Source organism: Erinaceus europaeus, chromosome 17 (assembly GCF_950295315.1).
Source record: "Erinaceus europaeus chromosome 17, mEriEur2.1, whole genome shotgun sequence".
In the NCBI taxonomy this organism is placed as follows: domain Eukaryota; kingdom Metazoa; phylum Chordata; class Mammalia; order Eulipotyphla; family Erinaceidae; genus Erinaceus; species Erinaceus europaeus.
Window position 1 is genome coordinate 66,188,889 of NC_080178.1, and position 24,555 is coordinate 66,213,443.

Consider the following 24,555-nt stretch of genomic DNA (forward strand, 5'->3'; position numbering starts at 1 on the left):
CCTCAAAGTGAGTTGTTTGAGGAGTGAACATAAGAAGTGGAGATTTAAAAGGGGTCAACAGATGTATATAACTAAAGCACGGGATTTGTTCTGAAGCTGAGTAGAAGGTGATAAAACATTTAATTTCTGGAGCAGTATAGAAATGTCCCATGATAATGATATAAGGAACAAAGTGTGCATGGAATAGAGGGACCATCCCATGAGGTTCACATACACTTACGAATTCAGTGAATTCTTAATGCAATCTACACAAAGTTATATTCATGACGATGATTTAACTTAGCAATGAGCATGTCAGGAAAAACAAGAAACACAAATAAGTTATTATCAGTAATTGAGAGACAGTATACAAACTTCTATGTGTTATTTTTCTTGGAGAGTTAATTTAGTAGCAAACATGAGATGTTTTTACCTAGGGAAGCTTATTTGAGTTTTGGAGTACAGAATTTGTGTGTGTGTGTGTGTGTGTGTGTGTTTCTGTGTGTATGTCTTATCTTTTTTTCTATTAGTGATCACTTCTGAAGAGAAATATATTTTTTCCACTTTACTGGGGGTTAATGGTTTACAGTACAATTGTTGACATGTAGAAGGTACAAATTCTCATCCCTCTATGATATGTGTCTGCAAGACACTCTGTCCCCAATTGAGGTTCATCATAAATTAGAACCCCAGAGCCTCTCCATCTGACTCCTTCCATTCTTCCCCAGAGTCCTTTGCTCTGGTACAATATGCCATACCCAGTCCAGGTTTTACCTTATGTTTTCCCTTAACCTCCTTGCTTCCTAAGTTCTATGTCTTATTGAGATAATTCAGTATCCATCCTTCCTTTTCTGGTTTAAATGGCAGCTGGTTCCACAGGCATATAGCTGCTTCAAGGCCAATGTGTAGAGGCACTGCATTTTCTGAACATGTTTAGAACAGGACAGGGTAAACTGAAGCAATCAATACATACTCTTTTGTGTGTGTGTGTGGGGGGGGGGTAAATCGAAGCAATCAATACATACTCTTTTTTCAACCAACTTATTTGTGAACCAAATGGGGGGATACATTGATTATACAGTTAGTGAAAGTCCATTTTATTCAAAGTGCTACATTTTTTTTTAATTGTTGTGGAAAAGCAATCATTGGAGGCAATTATTTGCAATGAAGGAAGGGCAGTAAGCCCTCTGTACCCACGGATGTGGAACCTATAGATCAGGAAGGCTACAAGAGATCTGAGAACATCTGTGTTTTGTATTCTCAGGGGAGCTTGAACCAACCCTCCAGGAATACCAAAGGACAACTGTATCGCACAGTCTTTCTGGCAGCGAAGGCATACTAATGTTCTATCACTGCTACCCTGCAACACTGTAAGCTCAAAGGTGTATAACAGCACATTGCCACTGTCCAGTTGTAGGAAATGAACATTCTAGATGAGCTTTGTGTGGATAATATCTAGGTCTGTGCAGGACAAGTGTTGGCTTGTTTACCCCAGGTTCTAGGGTTATCTGTACTCTTTAGTGCATATGACCTCATTCGTCTACACTCAAAGCCATCAACCGTGTATTTTCTAGTTCTTGAACCATTGCCTCCTCTTACAAACACCTTTAGATTGGGAGTGAGGCTGTGTACTTGTGCATGCAGATATCCCTAGAACCTGGAAAAAAAGCCAAAAATATGGGAATTGTGAGGAGTTGTATCCCTCTTATTCTATGGTTTTGTTAATGTCTCCTTTCTTAAATAAAAAAAAGAAAAAAAGCCAAATATAAATAAATAAATATTATAATGTGTTTTGAAGAAAGTCAACACATTTCCACCTTTGAATACATTTATTTTTTTCTTACATTTTACTGTTGAAATAAAGGGTATATTGTCATATCTGGATGTAGATTTTTTTTTATATGAGAGGATTGGGTGTGAAGTTTAAGTGACTGGGATATAATGGTAAACATTTTAAATTTCATTTTCAGATGACTACAAAGACAGCTGTAGCTTTAAAAGCATGCATTCGGTGTGCTGGCTTTGTCATGTGTGCAACCCAGGTTCAAATATAGCCACATTGCATTTGAGGAAGAGTCCATGCTGTGTTATCTGTTTATTTCTGTGTCTTTCTCTTTCTACCTGAAAAACTCCACCTGGGATGATGAAGTCCTTATGATGACAGAAGAAAAATTCAAACAAGAAAACAATAAATATATCATTTGTTTATAATTTTTAATATGAGAAATCTATAATTACTGTTACTTGGAAATAAAAACTGCAGGTGTGAGAGCAAAAAAATATAAAAATACATTTTGTAATGTGTTTCTTATCTTTATTTACTCCTTAGACATATACATCCAGAAATCAAGAGGGGAGAGGGTGGTAGAGAGGGAGAGAGAAAGAGAGATACCTGCAGACCCGCTAAACCACTCGTGAAGCTTTCTCCCTAGAGGTGGGGAAAGGGTTTGCAACCTGGGTCCTTGAGCATTGTAACGGGCATTGAACCAGAAAGATACAAAAATATTTAAGCTGATTCCAAAAGTGAAACCATGCAAGTCATAGAAAACAAGTAATTCACTAATTCTACCTTTGATGAACTAACGTTTAAGTTTTGTGACTGAAGTATACATATGACTGTATACAGCCATACCAGAATGTGCCAAATCTTGTTGGGACACATAGACCATTTTCACAATGAATAATATATTATTTTAATATTTTAATTGACTATATAATTTGATGAGATGATACACATCCTTCTATATGGATATATACACAGTTATGCATATATGGATATATATGCTAATATCATAGAAAGTAAGTAGTTTTAAAGGTCATCCAACATAATGCCCCATAGAATAGGGAAGAGTCAGAGGCCAACAGCTTCGATGACATTTGCACTAGGAACACAGTTTTTGTTTCTTGCATCGTTATCTGTTGGGATAGTGTCCTTCATGTAATAAATGTGACCTGAGATTCACCTGGTCTCTTCTTGAAAAAGAATTTCAGCATTTTCTCTCGGATCTGTTTGGTTTTCACCACGTACACAATGGGGTTCACCACAGGAGGAATGAGAAAATGCATGTTGGCCATGGTGACATAAACATGTGAGGGAAGTCTGGGCCCAAAGCGGTGCAGTATAGAAAGGCAAATCATGGGTGTAAAGAAGAGAATTACAGCAGAGAGATGGGAAATGCAGGTGTTGAATGCCTTCAGGCGGCCACCATGGGAAGCAATATTCAGTACAGTTTTCAATATCAGAACATAAGAAAAGAGAATGAGAAGGAAATCAAGTCCCATAGTGGATAACACTACAAACAGTCCAAAGATACTATTGACCTTAGTATTAGAACAAGCTAGCTTTATAATGTCAGGATGCAAACAATAGGAATGAGAAAGGACATTGGAGTGACAGAAACAAAGTCTCCTCAAGAGAATGGGAAGTGGCACCTGTACACTTAAGGTTCGCAAAAGAATCACCAAACCGATTCTGGCAATGACACTATTGGTAAGGAGAGAGGAATAGTGTAAGGGGTGAGAAATTGCCACGTAGCGGTCAAAGGCCATTGCCAGTATGACAGCTGACTCAAAATCCTGGAAGGTATGGATAAAAAACATTTGAGTGAAGCAAGTGGAGGAAGTGAGCTCTCGAGCATTCAGCCAGAAGATCCGCAGCATGGTGGGGAAGGTGAAAAGGGACAGACCCAGATCAGAAGCAGCTAGCATAGCCAGGAAGAGGTACATTGGCATGTGGAGGCTCTGTTCCTTCCAGATAACTGCCATGATGGCCGTATTTCCCAGTAAGGTAATGAGGAGCATGAGGCTGAAAGGTATGGAGATCCAGATGTGGACAGACTCCAGCCCAGGTATGCCTGTCACCAGGAATGTGGGCTCTGTGGAGTTTGTGCTATGGGCATCAAGCTTTGAGCCTGTGTTGCATATCGTTCCTAGAATGAAATATGTTGTCCCGGTATCAGATATTAAGTAAAAGCTTATGAAGTAAAAAGATATATTTTTTATATATTCTGAGCACACATAATATAGAAATCTAATCTTAAGAAATATTGGGAGTTGGGCAGTAGTGCTGCAGGTTAAGTGCAAGTGGTGCAAAGCGCAAGGACCACCTTAAGGATACTGGTTCAAGCCCCTGACTCCCCACCTGCAGGGGAGTCACTTCACAGGCAGTGAAGCAGGTCTGAAGGCATCTATCTTTCTTTCCCCCTCTCTGTCTTCCCCTCCTCTCTCCATTTCTCTCTGTCCTACCCAACAATGATGACATCAACAACAGTAATAACTACAACAACAATAAAAAACAACAAGGGCAATAAAAAGGAAATAAACAAATAAGAAAAATATTTACTAAACCTTGCCCTGTGTAATAGTCAACATAAAATATGTCTGGATTAGAAAAATATCTTCTCTGTTCAGCAGTTTCTCTAGATAAAGGGAAGAAAAAAGTTGAGAAAGCTCACTTAAAAGATGTTTGCTTTGCTGAGACCCAAGTTTCCCCTCCCATCCCACCACAATGGGGGAAGCTTCTGTGTTATGGTGTCTTTCCCTCTGTCCATCCCTTTCTTCCCATCTGAAAATAAAAGACTGTCCTGGAGCAGTGACTTCCCAGCAACAACATCCTCAACAGCACTAACAGAGGTCTTCAGGTTTGTTCGCTATTTGAAAAGGAAAATAATCTAGATCCACTGAGGTTTTTTTTTATATTTATTTTGATTGTTAAATTTACAGTAGTTCTTTTAGGACTTGTTCCTATGTGGGGTTTATTCACTTATTACAATGTTCTACAGGTTCAGCAAATGTGTTGAAAGTAGAATTGTTGCCCCTGTTCAATTTTATGTTCAGCTCTATTTTAGGGTGGTGACAGGGGGTGAATCTGTGACCTCTAGGGTTTCACACACGCCAATTATCTTTTTGGCCTATGGTTTTCTCTCTAAAAAAAAAAACTGAATGATGTTCCACTATACGTGTATGACACACCATATTCATTCATCTGTTGAGAGACACCTACATTGTAATTTATTTAACTTGAGAAATTAGTAGTGATCTGCAGTCATACCACTCTGAACTTGCCTGATCTTGTCGGAAATTGTACTGCAATACCCCCAATAAAATAATATATATTTATATCTTGTTTTCCCTCTGTTAACAAAGATACATGTACAACTGATCTCCATAGCATAGTTTAAGCTTTTTTTTTTTTTTGAAACTACATAAGGGGGATATTTAAATGGTCATCTAGAAAATCCACATGCATTTCGTACAACAATTCACTTACTTAAAAATAAAATTCTTGGGCTAGGTAGTGGCAGACCAAGTAGAGAACATATGACACAATGCACAAGGACTCAATTTCAAGCCCCCAGTCTCCATCTGGATTGGGGAAACTTCATAAGCAGTAGAGCAGTGCTGCAGGTGACTTTCTTTCTCTTTATTTCTACCTTCCCTTTCCCTCTAGATTTCTCTCTTTCATTATCAAATAAAAAAAAATAAAATAAAATAAATAGAAAGTTAAAATTCCGTCATTGTGGGTACATTTTGATTACTTTGACTTATCTTGACTTTGTCTTCCAATGAAAACAGATGTGTGTTACACAATCTTCACACATTTAGACTGTCAGCCCCCAAAACAATGCACCTTATCACCCAAAATACTCACCTGTCCTCCTCACTCACTAGTTTCATTGCTGTTTTTCTTTTTTTTTCTTTTTTACTTTAGCCTTTATATAAATACTTGAAAGTATTTATTGCTAACAGATGTTGTATTATTATGTGGAAATGTCATAAATGTACATACTATTATATTTTACAGTTGCTGTAAACCATTAAACCCCCAATAAAGAAATAAAAAAAAGAAAATATTGACTGCTTGCATGGGGAACTATAGACTTCAGCTCTGGGAATTTAACTTCCTGGCTAGGTGAGTCTGAGATTTCACTTGATTCCAACTATTTGTAAGTAAAATTATAAGAGAAAGCAATAAAAAATCAAGGATCTCTCTCAAAGTGTCACTCTGCCCAGTACTTTTAACTATCATTTGGAATGCTACTTAATTTGTCAAAATCTCCATCTGGACCATGTTGGGTGAGACTTAAAAAAAAAAAACAATAGAAAAAAAATTGGGAGGCTGGGTAGTGGCGCACCTGTTTGAGCACACATGTTACAATGAGCAAGGACCTGGGTTTGAAACCCCAGTCCCCACCTTTAAGGGGAGAGTTTCACAAGTGGTGAAGTAGTGTTGCAGGTGCCTCTCTGTCTCTCTCCTTCTCTCTTTCACTCCTTTCCCTCTCAATTACTGTTTCTGTCCAATAAATGAATAAAGATCATTCTTAAAAAAATAAAATTGGTCTCAGAATTTTTTTTTCAGAATTGGGCTAGGATAGGAAGAGTGTATGCTGGGGAACAGAACATTTCTGTCAGAAGAGCACATTTTAACATTATGCCACTAGAGTTACGTGTCTGCTACCGAATCTCATCACGGTATATTTTTATTCATGATTTCCATGACATTTTCACATATCCAGGAATATACTGCTGGCATGGTAAGCTCTCTTCTTCTCCAATTCAGGAAAAGGTGATTCCCAGTTCCTCTTTGTGGTTCAGTACTATTATCTAGCAAGCTTAGTTGGTTTTTTGTTTGTTTATTTGTATGTGTGTTTTAGGTAGGTAGGTAGGTAGATAGATAGATAGATAGATAGATAGATAGATAGATAGATAGATAGATAGATAGATGAGAGAAAAAGAGAGAGGGAGAGGGAGAGAGAGAGAGAGAGGGAAAGAGAGAGAGAGAGAAATAGACCAATGATGGTTTCTTGAATGCTGTTGCAACTGGGCTCGACTTGCAGGTCAGGGTAGAATTTTTCTACTTGCTAATATAATCAATGTCTCTGAAATTCATTACATTTAAAATTAACTCAAGTAGACATGTTTTGCTTTCTTACCTGGCATTTTAAGGTAGACTAGTTGCTAAGTTCTGTCAAGATGGCTTCCTCCTTCATGTCCATGGTCAAAGATGCCTGTTGCTGGATTTGAATTTATTTATTTTTGTGCTGTTCTCCCCTGACAATAAGAGTCTCCTGGGTTTTCACTTAATTTTTTTTTATTTGAAACCTATCATTAACCCTTTTCATTTCATAGGACCAATCCAAGAATGGCCAAAATTTTCTGGATAAAATACTATACCAGAGAGACTGAGAAAAACTAACAGTGGCACAAACTCTGCTCCAAAGTCAGTTTAAATGTTATTTAGACATTTTATATTCATGTGCTTTATTTCATATGTTATTTATCTAAATGACTGATATTTCAACTTCATTTTTTAAAAAAATATTTACTTATGTATTCCCTTTTGTCACCCTTGTTGTTTTATTGTTGTAGTTGTTGTTGGATAGGACAGAGAGAAATGGAGAGAGGAGGGGAAGACAGAGAGGGGGAGAGAAACACAGACACCTGCAGACCTGCTTCAACACTTGTGAAGCCACTCCCCTGCAGGTGGGAAGCAGGGGGCTTGAACCAGTATCCTTAAGGTGGTCCTTGTGCTTTGCACTATGTGCACTTAACCTGCTGCGCTACCGCCAGACACCCTTCACCTTCATTTCATGTTTCTTAATATTGATGTAATATTCCATTCATATAACAGGTGTTAGATGGATCATTATTCAGTACACAATCGGAGCAATCAATCAACCATATCTACTTTCTTGTCAGCACTCTTCATTTTCCCAGCACACTACGGCTTTTCACAAGTACATCACTATAAAGCAGTGCCCTAACCCTCCATCCTCACCTTCTGGCAGGCACTGCCCTCTGCTTTAAAAGTTTAATTACGGGGCCTGGTGGCAGCATACCCAGTTAGGCACAAATATTACCATGTGCAATGGCCGATTTTGTGCCACTGCTCAAGCAGGTCTGTAGGTGTCTACACTTCTCTCACCTTCTTTGTCTCCCTCTTCTCTCATTTTTTTTTCTGTACTATCAAGCATAATAGGAAGGAAAAAGGGGGCGGAGGGTAGATAGCATAATGGCTATGCAAAGAGACTCTCGTGCCTGAGGCTCCAAAGTTCCAGGTTCAGTCCCCTGCACCACCATAAGCCAGAGCTGAGCAACAAACAAAAAACAACTAAGCTTGCTGGATAATAGTACTGAACCACATAGAGGAACTGGGAATCACCTTTTCCTGAATTGGAGAAGAAGAGAGCTTACTATGTCAACACTATATTCCTTGAGATGTGAAAATGTCACGGAAATCATGAATAAAAATATACTGTGATGAGATTCGGAGGTATAAAATAAAATACAAAAGAAAGAAAGGAAAAAGAGGCCAGCCAGTGGCACACTTGATTAAGTGCACACATTACAGTGTGCAAGGCTCCGGTTCAGACCTCTGGTCCCCACCTGCAGGGAGAAAGCTTCATGGTAGAGCTATGGGTGTCTCTCTGTCTCTCCCTCTCTGTCTCCCCTTCTTGTATCAATTTTTCTCTGTCTCTATCTAATAAGAAATAAATAAAACTTTTAAAAAGAAAGGAAAATGAGAAAAAAAAGTCAGAAGGAGCATTGGGTTTGTAGTACTGGCACTGAGCTCCGGGGATAACCCTGGTGGCAATTTCAACAATAAAGTTTAATTATTTCAGCCACCTCACATATGATGAGCCATGGGGTGTTTATATGATGAATTATTCGACTTATTTATATGATGAATTATTCGACTTAATATGAATTACAGGTTCATTCTTGCTGGAAATGACAGGTTTATTTTTTGAAAAGATGTATTGAGCCCACTGGTGGTGCCATCTACTGGACCACACGGCAAAGGATTATTTTTAAAATATTTATTTCATATGAGGCAAAGAAAGTTTCAAGAGAGAGGAAAGAGAGAGAGAGAGAGAGAGAAGAGTACCACTCCTGGACATGTGGTACCTGAAATTGAACCAGGGTAAACTATAAGTTGAAATAAATTTTGAACTATTATCTCTATTGGAAGACTATTAATATTCTAGCATATAGGTTCAGTGTGGGTAGGGGCTAGGTGGTGGTGCAGCTGGTTAAGTGCTTATATTGTGATGTGCAAGGACCTAGGTTCAAACCTCTGGTCTCCACTTACAGGGGGAAAGCTTCACAAATGGTGAAGCAGGGCTGCAGCTCTCTCTTTCTCTCTCCCTCTCCCTCTCCCTCCTCTCTCTCTCTCTCTCTCTCTCTCTCTCTCTCTCTCTCTATATATATATATATATATATATACATATATATACATATATATATATATATATATATATCATCCCCTTTCAACTTTCCTCTGTATCTATCCAACAATAAGCAAACAAACAAATAAATAAATATAGATTCAGTGGGACAAAGGGATCCTCAAGCTATATGTAAGGAATTATTTTATTTTATTTTGGTAAATGTTATTGGTGAGATAGTGGTTTATAATATAATTGTTGATTCCTGGATTCAGTTTCTCATCTCTAGGGGATAGTTGTCTGCAAAACCATCTTATTCTCAATCCAGGTCATTTTCCGCCTATATGCTTCCATCCCTCACTGCTCCTCCAGGGTTCTTTGGCACAATATACCACATCCAGTCCAAGTTTCACTTTGTGTTTTCCTTTCTCTTCCTGTTTCTTAATTTTCACATACAAGCGAGGCCACCCAGTACTCACCCTCGTTGTGGCTTACACCCATTAAAATTTGTCCAGTCTTAATAATTCAGGATTATACAGACTGAACTGTTCACCTAGAGAGTGGGCCTGCTCTGTCATGTGTGTGACCCAGATTCAAAACTAGCTCTCATGATATGAAGGGAAGCTGCCTGTCTTCCTGCTATGCTGTCTTTTCTCCACCCTACCCCGAACCTCTGCCTCTATTTGAAAAATCCATCCTAGAGCAGGGGTGCCCCATGACAACAACAAAGCATAAAAGAGGTCTTCACTGATCTCAGCGGTGCTTATGTGAAGGCATACATATATGTTTAAACTCAGATTTGTGTGGGCTAGCCAAGTGGTTCACCTGGATACTGCCTGCCCTTTGCTATGCCTACAAAACAGGTTTGAGTCTGACCCCCATGCACTGGAGGGGTCACTTTACTGTCATGGTCTCTTTCCCACTCTCTCTGTTCTTCCTTCTCTCTCTCTCTCTCTCCCTCTCTCTCTCGTTCTCTTTCTCTCTCTCTCTCTCATTTGAAAAGTTCAGTCTAGAGCAGTGATACCCCGTTGATAAATAATTCCTTTCAAAGCCTGCAACTGAAAATGGATTAAGTGAACACAGTTCCATTATACCTCATATACTAGCCTCCAAATATGAACACAGACACACACACACACACACACACACACACACACACACACACACACACACACACACGGTTTATTAACTAGCTATGTGATTCCCCTGAATAACCAGAGATGGAAAGATTTTTGTAACAATGGAGGCAGAGTAAGGGCATGTATATAAAGAAATGTAATGGGCAGGGTGGGCGGACAACTGGTGGTACACTTAGTTGAGTGTGCATGTTACAATGTACCAGGACCAGAGTTCAAGCCTCCCATCTCTACCTGTGGAGAAAAGCTTCACAAGTGGTAAAGCAGGACTACAGGTATCTGTCTGTTTCCCTGTCTTCCTCCCCACTCCCTTCTTGATTTCTCTCAATCTCTATCCAAATAAATAAATAAAATATTTCAGGTGCTAGGCACTGGTGCACCTGGTTAAGTGCACACATTACAGTGCACAAGGACCCAGGTTCAAGCCCCTGGTCCCCACCTGCAGGGGGAAAGCTTCATGAGTGGTGAAGCAGGCCTGCAGGTATCATTCTGTCCTTCTCCCTATCTTCCCCTCCCATCTCAATTTCTCTGTCTCTATCCAATAATAATAAATAAATATTTAAAAAATTTTTAAAAAGTAATGGGGAGCCAAACAGTAGTGAACCTGGTTGAGCACATACATTACAATTTGCTAAGATCAGGGTTTAAGTCCCTGTTCCCATCTGTAGGAGGAGAATCTTCATGAGCAGTCCAATAGTGCTACAGATGTCTGTCTCTCTGCCTCTTCATTTCTCTATCAAGTTCTCTCTGTTCTATCAAACAAAATCAATAATAGAGTGGTCTGAGAGGTGGCACAGTGGCTAAAGCATTGGATTCTCAAGCATGAGGTCCTAAGTTCAGTCCCTAGCATCACATGTACCAGAGTGATGTCTGGTTCTTTCTCCTCCTATCTTTCTCACGAATAAATAAAAAAAATATTTTTAAAAAAATCAATAATAGAAATATAGCCACAAGTGACCAGTGTTATTTGTGCAAAGATGGTAATATATTTTATATATGTGAAATACAAACTATATAAAAATAGGAAAGTAGTATACCACATTACATTTGACTATGTGATATTAATTATCCTTTAAAACCCAAAAGGTGTTTCATACTACTATATGTAATATGTCTCTGATAAATTCTTGAGATAAAAACACCAGATATCAGCCAATATCATGTCAAGTGATAAACTAATTTAATATAATTTGAGTTCTGTTTAGAAAGATGAATTTAGAAAGTTTAATTTTGTTACTTCTAAGGAAAAGAATAATATCTTTGCCCAAAAAACCATGAAATGTATGCATATTTTACATATTTACAATATAAATGCATACATTTATGTACTTTTAGGTAGCTATTGCATTTTATTAAAATATTTTAACATTTCCTAAACAGGCTATTTTATCTAAGTATAGCCTCAATTTATTTGACTTCAGCTTGCTTTTCATAAAATATAGGAACACTGATTAGACCCACTCTATATAAAATATGAAATTTTGGTTTCTCTAACAAAAAAAGAATGTTCTGAGAAAATAATATCTATGATATACTCCCTCTTTCTAATATCCCTTGGGCTTGAATAAATTTAAGCATCGACTATGACAATTGGGAATTCTCGGGGTTTCTTAATCTCAGAAGGGCTTTTTGGACACCTGGGAGACCCTTTTGTTGATTTGAAAGTGCCATGAAATCACCAGACCTTTGAAATAGGCTTTCATCTCCCACACTGAGTTAGGAAGTTCTGTTTCATGTTGGGGATGGACTATCCTAACAGGCATTCTGAAATAGGAAACTAACACATCTGTTTTGCAGTAAGTAAGATAGTTCAGGAAGAATATTATTTTCCAATGTAATCTTGAAATAGGGCTGCTCAAGTAAACTTCTATAAGAACCAATGGTTTTCAGGGTAAAAAAAAAATAAATGAATGAATCAGCTAGTCTTGTTGAGTTAGGAAGTATAAAATCTGAGAATTTAATTGCCTGGAGAACTGTGTGCTTAATAAATAATGTTAAATTATTATATATTAATATTAAATGTTTGAATTTACTTTCGTCTCTTTTCCTCTAAGTAGTCGTTACTCTAGCCATCACCGATTTAAAGAACATTAAGTACATATGCATGCTAGGTTTACACAGTTACATTGTATATTCCAAAGTTTCCAGGATCTTTTTCCTGTTTTGATAACTCTCCTTTCCATTCTGAAATGGAAATCCCATAAATATAAATTGTAAGGGTGCATTAGATGTTACTGGGTGCTCTATTTTTAGGTGCTGAGCCATGGAAATCATCAAAGACTTTTGAAATTTTTAGAGTTTCCATCTCCTCACAAAAGGTAGAACTTTTGCAATCTATAAGTCCTCCTCAGACTTACTCATGATACTTGCTGTCTTGTTTATAAATTACAAGATAGACACATGGAAGTGTGTGCTTTTGAAGAATAATGATTCAAAACAAAAATCTTAAATTTTCAGGTTGAATGTTTAGAAACGATGTGGGTGAAAAAAAATGCTATTCTGTTGCTCTATTGAAACTTGTTGATACACAAATTCAACCCTGCATCAATGATATTAGATACCGTAATGTATTTAATTTACTTCTCGTTAATATCATTATAATTTTGTAGATTCTCCCTCAGTCCATGTAGGAAATACATTGGCATTTCCTGAGACTTCTTAGAATTCTCCTTCAGTTCTCATTTATTAAGGAAGACTTTCCCAATAGTCCCAAACTAGAGTATTTTAAAAATCTAGACATGGAGTTCAATTTGAAATATATTTATGAGTCAGACCACAGTATAATCACAATAATAATTCTTCATGCTAATTTTATTTATTTTTTTCAGTTCTGTCAGAAATATTATAAGATTTTTTCCCCAGTTTATAGTAAGTCTTTCTAAATATGCACTGATACACATCAACTAATTCATATTTTGTGACCATGAGACACTAATTCTGAGAATTACTAAGCAAACTTCTGGATTATATAAGGGTGGAATAAGTAGAGTTTCTTTCATAGTGATGTTTTATTTCTCATAAATGTTTGAATCCCCCGTGCTTTAAATGGCACCTGACACTAACAAGATTCTTAGTAAAAAAAACTTCATTATTTGTTCAAAGTAGTATGATATAGTATGGTCTTATTTGGGGAAATAGAAAAAAAAATCAGAACTTTTAAATAGCTGTTTAAGAACTGACAAAGCACATAAAATAATGTAGCTGGATTCTATAATTGATTCTTTGCTGGACATGGGTGTTGGCAGGTTAATTCATACTTCCAGCCTGTCCCTATCTTTCCCTAGTGTGGTAGGGTTCTTGGAAGATGGGGTTCAGGACATATTTGTGAGGTCATCTGCCTAGGAAAGTCAGGTTGATATTCAGGTATTGTAGCATCTGCAACTTGGGGGCTGAAATGCATTAAGATATAAAGTAGAATGATGTATTTAATAATCAGGAACCTAAAAGTAAAAATATAACAGATGAAATTTGGGGTCTTATATTGAGAGAAGCTAGGAAATCTATATTATATTCCAAGGGGCCCATGACTACTAACTTTTGAAAGCAACACTATGACTTTCTAAACAAATCTATATGTTTCTACTGTGAAATCTGGGACTTGTAAATAATGTAAGGTTGTAGTGTTTTACAGAAAAATGTTCACATTTTTTAATAATCAACATGCTTTTTTGTGAAAAAATAGTTTATAAAATCTGGGATTATACTGAATAATATGGAAGTTTGGAGACATGCTAATTGATGAATTTTAGTATTTAGGCTTTTTTTATCTTGTTCTGTTTCATGAAACTAATCTTTGGACCAACGTGTAAATATAGTATTCTTACAAATGTACGAAAATAAATTTGGGATTTTGATGAAGCACTCACCTCCATTAGTCATAATCTAGCCGTTCATTTGATCAAAATCAACTATTATAAAACATAAGGCTTGGGAGTCAGGTAGCACAGGGGGTTAAGCACATGTGGTACAAAGAGCAAGGACCAGCAGAAGGATCCTGGTTTGAGCCTCCGGCTCCCCACCTGCAGAGGAGTCACTTCACAGGCTGTGCAGCAGGTCTGCAGGTGTCTATCTTCCTCCCCCCCCCCCGTCTTCCCCTCCACTTTCTATTTCTTTCTGTCCTATCCAACAAAAATGACATCAATAACAATAATGATAATAACTACAACAACAATGAAAAACAAGGGCAACAAAAAAGGAAAATAAGTATATATTTAAAAAAATTTAAAAAAAGAAAGCATAAGGCTTTTAGAAACATAAATGATATTAAATATCTTTCATGTACTTACCATATACCAAAACAAATAACTAAGAAGATTAAAATATAAATTCAGGTTTGAGTTTTCTCTAACTTAACTTTAACAACTTATGTATTAACATGTTTTTTTTTCTAATATTCTTTTTTTTTCTGACATTGATTTATTTCTACAGGTCTGAGAGCATCTGTGGGCTACAATCCTACCTAGGTCTTACTATGTTGGCTTGTAATAGCTCCTCCTTGACTAGACCTACCTTCTCCTTCATTGGTATACCTGGTCTAGAGACTGCACATATGTGGATCTCCATCCCCTTCTTCCTCCTGTACCTTTTATCCCTTGTGGGCAATGCTCTTCTGCTCATCCTAGTTAGAGCAGAACAGAATCTTCATGAACCCCAGTTCTATTTTTTGGCTATGCTTGCCTTGACTGACCTAGGCCTTTCACTGTCCACAATGCCCAGTGTCTTGGCAATCTTCTGGTTTGATGTCCGCCATATTGGTCTAGATGCTTGCCTAACTCAAATGTTCTTCATCCACACCCTCTCCTCAGTGGAATCGGGCGTCCTGGTGGCCATGGCTTTTGACCGCTTGGTTGCTATCTGTGCTCCATTAAACTACAACAGGATTCTGACCCACTACACTGTTGCCTGTCTTAGCGGGGCTGCCCTACTACGAGGGGCCACTCTGCTGCTTCCTCTCCCTTTTTTCCTCAGGACCTTTCCTTTCTGTGGGGCCAATATCCTGTCACACTCTTACTGCTACTACCCAGATATGCTCAACCTGGCGTGTGGGGATGTCACTTTCAGCAGCGTCTATGGATTGGTATTTGTACTGTGCACATTCGCCGTGGATGCTGTCTTCATCCTTGCTTCATACATGAAAATCTTGGGTACAGTTATGAAGCTGGAGACTCAAGACAGAAGCTGGAGATCTCTGCATACCTGTGCCTGTCACCTATGCACAGTGCTTGTGTTTTACCTGCCCCTAATCAGTTTGTCAGTGCTGCATCGGTACACACAAGACACTTCCCCAATTCTGTATACGACCATGAGCAATGCCTATCTTCTCATGACACCACTGCTCAACCCTCTCGTCTACAGTCTAAAATCCCGACAAATCCAGACTGCCATGCGCAAGCGATTTTGGGTGCAACGTGTCATTGCTGGGGAGTGAGACTTCTTTTTTTTCAGAAGAGAAAACAATTAAAAATGCTATTTAGCATCCACTACTGCCAAGAACTATGCTAGGTAAAGAATTCAACATTAAAACAAGAATCAGGTCAGTCTCCCCTCAAGAAGTACTTAACCTGCTCTGATTGATAGTGCAGTGGTAACACCTCAGACTTGCACTCTTGGAGTCCCTGGGCCACAGGTTCAGTTCTGAGTACCACTGTATGCCTGAATTGGGCAGTGTTCTGGCCTCTCTCTAAAATATGACTTAACATGTCAAAATTCAGAAATATCTGAACATCTAAGGAGCAAAGTTGGAGGTAGAATGCTAATATGAACTATTTTAGTTGTGTCAAGAATGATGTTTGTTTGGTAGTGGTGAGGAGAGATGGCATTAGACGTTCTGACCAGCGGTGCACCCTGTTCAGTACACACATTACAAGGAGCCAAGTTCAAGCTCCACAGTTCTCACCTACAGGTGAAGCTTCATGAGTGGTGACACAGTGTTGCAGGTGTCTCTTTCTCTCTCTCTTTTTCTCCTCCTCCCCTATAGATTTCTATCAAATAAATTAATAGATGTTTTTCAAAAAAAAGAAATGGTATTAGAAATCCAAGGTCAAGTGTTTTTATCTATATGATCTGCAGGATAGAGAAGTCTGATTCTCAACTCTGAAAGATCAGTAAGGGTTGATTTTATAGATAAAATAAAATGCCACATAACACTTGCCTATCCATACTGTTTACAGTGAGGTATTTAAATTCAAACTTGATGACATATTCATTACGATATGAATGATATTTCTGATTACTTTTATAACTGAACATTCTGGCTATTGAGAAAAGATAAAAGAGCTTCATAAAGAGATATAGTGTGTAAGGATCTACGGAATGCTTATTCTTGGGCATCTTGCTACTTCATTCAGATTTCAGGTTTTATTATGTTTTGTTTTCCACTCCCTACTGACAGTAACTATGGTTATACACTGACCTCTAAAATCAAAATATGTCTATTTTTCTAACTTTCCAGGATGAAAATGAATTTTTTATCTTACCTTTTTTTTTTTGTATACCCACCAGAATTATTACTGGAGCTTAGTGCCTGCAAGACTCCCTCACCATCTCCTTTTAAGTTCCACTTGGATCATGTTCTTTGTTATAGGATTTCCTCTTAACTCTGACTTTTCTAAGCATGGAAGTAGAGAACTGGGGAGTATTTCTCAACAACTCTTCCAGTGTTTTGAAGAAAGATGACAGCCTTTTAAAATTGTTATTATTTATTCAATAGTGATTTACAAGACTGTAAGGTAACAGATTACATGTCTTTAGTTTGTAATAATGACACAATTTAATAGCATCTTCTATAATGAAATGGGTTATATTATTTATTCAACTTTGTCATATAGTATAGTACATTCATTTCTATTTTACCACCACTCACTAGACAATAATCTTATAAATCATGACACTTTGGTCTTATTAGTCTGTCCTCCAACATGTTGGATATATTGGACACACATAGGCATGCATACATAGTGTGACATATGTCTGAGGAATGAAGACCAAAATATGCAAAGTGAGAATTATTCATAATTATTACACAGATAATCATAAATGCCTGCGCACATAACTGAATTCACCTGAATAAACTCACTTTTGTGATAGTTAACTTGTTGACATCACTAGTCTATACTTCCATGCCTGCCCTTACCAGCAATGATGATATCAAACGGATACATATACGATGAGGCACACAAGCACAAAAGCTATAAAATGAATGAGAACTGTTTAATACATTTGAGCCATCTAGTTATATATTAAAGATTCATGTAGAAAAACCTTTATAGGGTTATTTTACACAAAATATGTTCATAGGAAAGAGCAATGAACTCTAGAAATGAAGACTAGTAGGTGTGAAAGGCTTTGGAAATTTCCTTTTCTGATCCAACATTTATAACTAGAAGGGAATCTTAGATTTCTAGAAATTCTCAGGTAAACCACACAGAGATGTACCAAACAGAGTACTCTATCGTCTGTGAGAATAATGTATATCTCTCCTTCTATTTTCCAATATCTCTGGTACCTTTCAATCAATTTCTGAAAGAACTCCCATTCTGTTCTTCATAGCTGTACTTTTAGAACAAGTCGTTTACATAGTGCATTTCTAATTTGTTTTGTTTTGACACTATAAACCAAGGGGTTGAGGACAGGTGTAAGGAAGAGGAAAATGTTAGACATGGTCACATGGGGAAGAGGGGAGTGATATTTGCCTATTCTGTGGATCAAGGCTAAAGCAATTAGTGGGACATAAAAAATGAGGACGGTGACAATATGGGAGACACATGTATTGAGTGCCTTAAGTTGTCCTTCCCTGGAAGCAATGTGCACTACTGTCTTCAAGATCAGAGCATAAGACAGGACAATAAAGATGGAGTCAACACCAAAGGAGCAGAGAACCAGGGTCAGTCCATAGATGATGTTTACATGAATAGAACCACAGGCTAACTTCATCACATCAGGGTGAAAGCAGAATGAGTGGGATAGAATGATACTCTTACAGAAGGGGAGTCTCTTGAGCAGTATAGGCAAGGGAGCCATTAGCCCCACTCCTCGAGCCACAGCAGCCAATCCCATCTGAGTAATTCTGGAATAGGTTAGGACCATAGTGTAGCGCAGTGGATTGCATATAGCCACAAAGCGGTCAAAGGCCATGGCCAGTAATATGGCAGATTCCATGGAAGAAAAAGTATGAATGAAGAACATCTGGGCCAGGCAACCATGGAACTCTATCTCCCGGTGGTTAAGAAGAAAGACATTCAGTACAGTAGGCAGTGTTGATACTGACATGCCAGTGTCAGTGGCTGCCAACATGGACAAGAATATATATTGAGGCTCATGAAGACTGGAATTCTTGTATATTATGTGAATGATGAGGCAGTTTCCCAGAATGGCAATTCCATACATGATACTCAATGGGATAGAGATCCATATATGTGATTCCTCCAGCCCTGGAATTCCAGAAAGTAGGAAGAAGGGTGGCTGGTAGTAGGACTCATTAACCAAAGCCATGATAGACCTGAAAACACAGAGAGAAGTCAAGCAATAGGGCTAATTCTAGTTTACTTTGTGATTAAAATAGTGTGTGTGTAGATTTTCAGCTTCACTAGAGCAGGTGGAAGTAGGGACACAGAACTTTGGTGGTGGGAACGGTGTTAATACACACTCCTATTAATTTATAGACTTATAATTCATTATTTAATCATTAATAAAGGGGAAAATGGATTGAATGCCTCAAACTTTGTGATGCATAGATTCCAGGTCTTAATATGTATTTCTTTAATCTGAGCACTTAAGGCTTCAAATTGGTAAACTGAGTGAATTTTAATTGTGGCCTTAAAATGTTGGTACATTTCCAATAATAACTTTTTCTTTTCTGAAATATTAAGTCAATTATAATCTTAGACCAGAGAGACCAGAAGCAACTAGCTGAGTCACTATATTAGACAGAGATATATGTAAATAACATTAAAAACATAAGTCTTGGTGAGGTCTTGTAAGATATGACCCACATAGTCAACGATTGCCACCTCTACAGATTCAAAGGAGGTCTCGAAACTTTACATCAGGCTCAACTTGACGCTGTTGACTGGCTACGGAAGAAGGGCAAATGCTAGAAGAAGAAGAATGGGATTTTCAAAGTCAGCCAAATTTCTAATTAACTTGGTTATAATAATTACTATCTGTTGCCTTCTTAAACCCTAAAACAGCAGGAACCCTCCCCATTCTTTATAAAGCCCATATTTCTCCCAGTCCTGGAACCTGTGGGGAGTGACTCATTTTTTTCAACAAGCTTCTCTCAACCTATAGCAATTGATGCTGCATCCGCTGATCTCAGCCTAGTCAGTGCAACCAGTACCACCTCTACACGTTTCACTTCAGACTGTGTCCACAGAGGACAGACCAACAATGCCAACTCTTTAGCTCCATTACTCTAGCTCATAGGACTCCTTAATTCCATTTAGGGTAGTACACTTCCTAACAAAGCCCCAACACTTAGACATGAACCAGGACCCAAGAGACAGAACACATGTACACTTATTTTTCTTTTAATAAGACAAATAGAAATAGAGAAGGGAAAGGAGATAGCGAGGCGGTGGCACTGCTTCACTGCTCATGAAGGACCCCCGCTCTCAGTAGGCACAGGGGACTTGAGCCTGGGTCCTTGCATGTGGCAAAGTGCTCACTCATTTGGGCTCAACCCATCTGGCTCTTCTACTTCATATGTTTTTACATTGCTCAAGCAGGATCAACACTTGCTTACAATGATCCAAAAAAGTATGGCTAAGAGAATACAAGAATAGTTATATGAGATGTAAAATATCGACTAAATAAATGCAAGACTATGGGAAGGATAGACATTAGTTGACAAAAGATACAATAGGGCTAAATACTTTCTCAAATTTGCATCCAAAGTATCAGACTTCCTGTACACATTCCAGCCATAAACATACTCATGAGAACATTTTCACAGAACTTTGGTTAAAAAAAAAATGTATTTCAGGGAGTCGGGCAGTAGAGCAGCGGGTTAAGCACACATGGTACAAAGCACAAGGACTGGTGTAAGGATACCGGTTCCAGCCCCTGGCTCCCCACCTGCAGGGGAATCCCTTCACAGGCAGTGAAGCAGGTCTGCAGGTGTCTATCTTTCTCTCCCCCTCTCTGTCTTCTCCTCCTCTCTCTGTTTCTCTCTGTCCTGTGTAACAACGACGACACCAATAACAACAGCAATGATAACTACAACAACAATGAAAAACAACAAGGACATCAAAAGAGAAAATAAATAAATATAAAAAAATTAAAGTATTTCAATATAAAATCAGGTTATTTCTCACCAAAATTGCTGTGTAGAATTATCTAACAAAAATGTGTACTATAATGAATATAGTCACTAAATATATATATCTCCTAAGCAAGAATGTGTTCTCATTACTTTTGAGGATAAATAAAATAGACATTCCTGTGATTATAGGAAGAAAGTTATTGGGGCCAAGTGGTAGCCCATCTGGTTAGGCACTAAAGTGGCCATGCACAGTGACCTGGGTTTGAGCCCCTACTTCCCACCTGCAGGGGGTGAAGGATGCTTTATGTGTGGTGAAGCAGGTCTGCAGGTTCTATCTTTCTCTCTCCCAGGCCCACACTACACTTGGGAAAGTTTCGGTGCTGGGGTGCCTTTCTCTCTTGAGCTCTATCTCTCTAGGATTACACATCAAAAAGTTGACCCAGAGCAGTGGACTTCTGGTAATGACACAGAAAGAAAAACAAAACAAAGAACAGAAGGAAGGAGAAAAGAAAGGAAGGAAAGAAGGAAGGATAGAAGGAAAGGAGGGAGGGAGGGGAGAAAACTGCACAGATCAGGCATGGAGAAGAGTAAAACTCAGTAAGTTTCATCTATGAATCCCCTTCAGATACATCAATGAAAGTGCTCAAATCAGGCCACATCATCGTTGCTAGACTCATTCTTCTCCATATAGCTATGCAGACTAGCTTAAGCTGAAAACAGAGAAGGTTCTAGCAACTAGAGTAGTCTTTGCTTTAATCCTTTTGTTTTTTTTTCTCAAAAGGAAGAGGTGAACTGTCACCTTTTCCTAAGTCATTGTCTTTCACCTTATCAGATAAAAAAAAATCCTGCTATTTGCAAAGTCACTTCTAATATGCCTTTACTCTCCCCTCTCCTCAGGTGCCAGATATGTTAACTCAGTCTTCAGGATTTAAATCCCTATCCCCCTGATTGATAACGAGATCTGTTTATGCATTGTTATGTCTCCCCCGTGTTATTAAACTGTTTTATTTTTCTTTTGCTAAGTCCTTTGATGCTCCTTTGACTATTTGATCAATCCTAAAAATACACATAAGAGTAGAAGTTTTTAATTTTTTTTTCCAGTAGCTATGCTTTCATAAAGGGATAAAATCTAGGTGGACAGGGTAGTGGCACACTGGGTTAAGCTCACAAAGTACTATGCGCAAAGACTTGATCAAGGATCCAAGTTTGTGCCCCAGCTCCCCAACTGCACAAGCAATGAAGCAGATCTGTAGGTGTCTATTGCTCTCTCTCCTTCTCTATCTCCCTCTCCTTTATCAATTTATCTCTGTCCTACCCAATAAAAAAAATTGAAAAATGGAAAAAAAATGGCCATCAAGAGCAGTGGATTCATAGTGCTGGCACTGTGCCCCAGAGATAATCCAAGGGGTGGGGGGGTGGCGGTGGGGAAAGGAATAAAATCTAACGCTGCAAAGAATTTGTGTGATTTGTGTGACATTTAATACTTAGATGATTAAGTAAAATAGCTCAACTCAGATCTTGTTAAGTGAGGGATTAACGAGTTGAGAGATTAAAATGTCTGAGAAAAACAAAGTTAATGATGGAGAATACTTGAAAATGGAGATGTTAAAGAGGAAGAAAATATTAGAAAGTATATCCATTTTCAGAGAAGTAGTTCAGGATAAGGGATGAAATACATAATAAAGTCAAAAATAGACAATAAAAAAAGAGAGTAAGCAACCTCATCGTTTTGTTGCCTTAAAAACAACCACTCAGAGTCTTTAAAAATAGTTATTTATTTTTCACCATTCTTGTCACCAAGGTCTGTGTTTGCTTTTTAGCACATACCCATTTTCTATGATTTTCCCCAAGATGTAAGCTATAACTTACCTCTTTCAGTCAAAAATGTTTTGTTTATTTTTCAGCCAAGGCATCTAGGAAAGACAGTAACATCTTTGATGGTCATGCATAACACTGGGAAGATTTATTCACGCTCCAGTTTCAAAAACAGAAAGGCAGCTAAAAGATTGGGTGTCTCTTACAATTCCTTTGAGGATTGGACAGGTCTTCTGATGTTTTAAGAGATTATTGAAGCCCTCAGAGAATAAAAATCATGTCAGAATGTTAGACATAAAAAAACAAAGTATCATCTCCCGAGACAATCTTTTTTTAGGTAAACTACTCTTGTTAACAGGAAAATGCAAACATCTAGATTCATAGGAAGATTTAGAGTTATGTCTGAGTGTGTGCTTATGCCTGTGAGTGTGTGTTTGCGTTGTTTGTAGAGAAGAACAATAAGGTAAAATTTATTATTTTAGGTTACATTTTTTCTTTATTATCTTTATATATTTATTTATTATAGAGACAGCCATAAATCAAGAAGCAAGGGGGAGGGAGGGAGAGAGAGAGAGAGACCTGTAACCCAGCTTCACCACTTATGAAGCCTTCCTCCTGCAGGTGGGGACCAGGGCTCGAACCTGGATCCTCATGCACTGTAACATGTGTGCTCAACCAGGTGTGCCACCACCTGGTCCCTACATTTTGTTTTTTAACAAAAACACTGTCACACATTTCAGACAAACTCAGTTGGAGAATTTGTCCATTCTGACGAGTTTTGATAGGAAATTTAAAGCATGCTGATGAGTTTTTTGTTTGTTTTTTGCTTTGGATAAATTAAAGAGTTTCAGTATTGGTGCAATAACAGCAGAGCCTACAACAAGTAAATGGATATAGACTGTAAATGTATCAATACTACAGGGATCATGACTTCACGAGTAATTGATATGACTAAAATGGATTGACAACAGTCAAGGATGAATATGGCTCCTTGTTTAGATATCTCAAATGATTTACCTCTGAATCTACATAAATACAGGATCTGTACTGGGCCAGTTTGACACACTTTCTAGTACCAGTTTTAATAGTCTCCAAAGTTTTCTCCAGATTTTCACAGCTGCCTCCAGGGCTCTGCCCAGAAGACCTGCTGCCCCGTCTCTGACTGACGTTACAAGGAAAATTCTTGAAGCAAGCACCATAGTGTTTCAGATTGGTCTTCTAGATGTGTCTGTGTTATGATGACATTTCTCAAGTTCATCTGTTCCAAATTCTTTTTTTCTTCTAACTGAGCTTGTCCAATAACTGGATTTTCTGTTATCATAGTTATATTTTAATGTACAAATTGATACTCAGAACATATTAGCCATGTTATTTTGGAGAACCCTTGATTTCCTGATAGAATTCTGAACCATAATACCTGATATTCCTGTGCTGAACTATTTTCAAAAAATTACTATCAGTTATATATTCTACTAGGTGTGTCAGCAATTCTTTGTCATCTGTAGTTCTGTCTCCAGTCCCCAGTCATGTTTTTACCATCAGACGGTAAACACAGACAGTAGTCAACAAGTCTTTTAGGCTTACATTAAGTTTGCACTTATCTGATATCCCCAAATTATGCCTACATCCTTGGGGTAAGGAGGGCTAGTATTTGCAGAATAAAAATAGAATCTGATATAATCCATGGAATTGAAGAGGACATAGCTGATAAAGTGTGGTCTATCTACTTTGAGAGATCATTTAATGATACATATTCTCAAGATATTTACATATACCCTTAAAATGTTTATGTTTATATATACCCTTAAGATGTTTATACTTCACAGGGGCTGGGTGGTAATGCATCTGGTTGAGCATACATGTTGCAATGCACAAGGACTCAGGTTCAAGCCCCTGGTCCCTACCTGTAGGGGGAAAGCTTCGATAGTGGTGAAGCAGTCCTGCAAGTATCTCTTATTTCTCTTTCTCTGTCTCCCCTCTCAATTTCCCTCTCAATTTCTGGCTGTCTTTATCCAAAAAATAAAAGATAATTTAAGGGGGTCAGGTGGTAGCGCAGTGGGTTAAGTGCACGTGGTGCAAAGTGCAAGGACCGGTGTAAGGATCCCGGTTCGAGCCTCTGGCTCCCCACCTGCAGGGGAGTCGCTTCACAGGTGGTGAAGCAGGTCTGCAGGTGTCTATCTTTCTCTCCTACTCTCTG

The 24,555-nt window shown here is 38.1% G+C and overlaps 3 protein-coding genes across 3 annotated transcripts; 1 reads left to right on the top strand and 2 right to left on the bottom strand.

Moving 5' to 3' along the window:
• Positions 1–2,913: 2,913 nt before the first annotated feature.
• LOC103122858 (olfactory receptor 51G2-like) lies at positions 2,914–14,161 on the bottom strand. Its single transcript, XM_007533478.1, has 2 exons — positions 14,149–14,161; positions 2,914–3,908 (listed from the first exon to the last, which is right to left on the bottom strand). The coding sequence occupies exons 1-2, from the start codon at positions 14,159–14,161 to the stop codon at positions 2,914–2,916; spliced, it is 1,008 nt and encodes a 335-aa protein (XP_007533540.1).
• A 592-nt stretch (positions 14,162–14,753) lies between these two features.
• LOC103122797 (olfactory receptor 51G2-like) lies at positions 14,754–15,710 on the top strand. The gene has a single exon (XM_007533417.2). It carries the CDS (start codon positions 14,754–14,756, stop codon positions 15,708–15,710), a length of 957 nt encoding a protein of 318 aa, XP_007533479.1.
• Positions 15,711–17,824: 2,114 nt separating this feature from the next.
• LOC103122859 (olfactory receptor 51I2-like) lies at positions 17,825–18,772 on the bottom strand. The gene has a single exon (XM_007533479.1). The coding sequence runs from the start codon at positions 18,770–18,772 to the stop codon at positions 17,825–17,827; it is 948 nt and encodes a 315-aa protein (XP_007533541.1).
• Between the last annotated feature and the right edge of the window lie 5,783 nt (positions 18,773–24,555).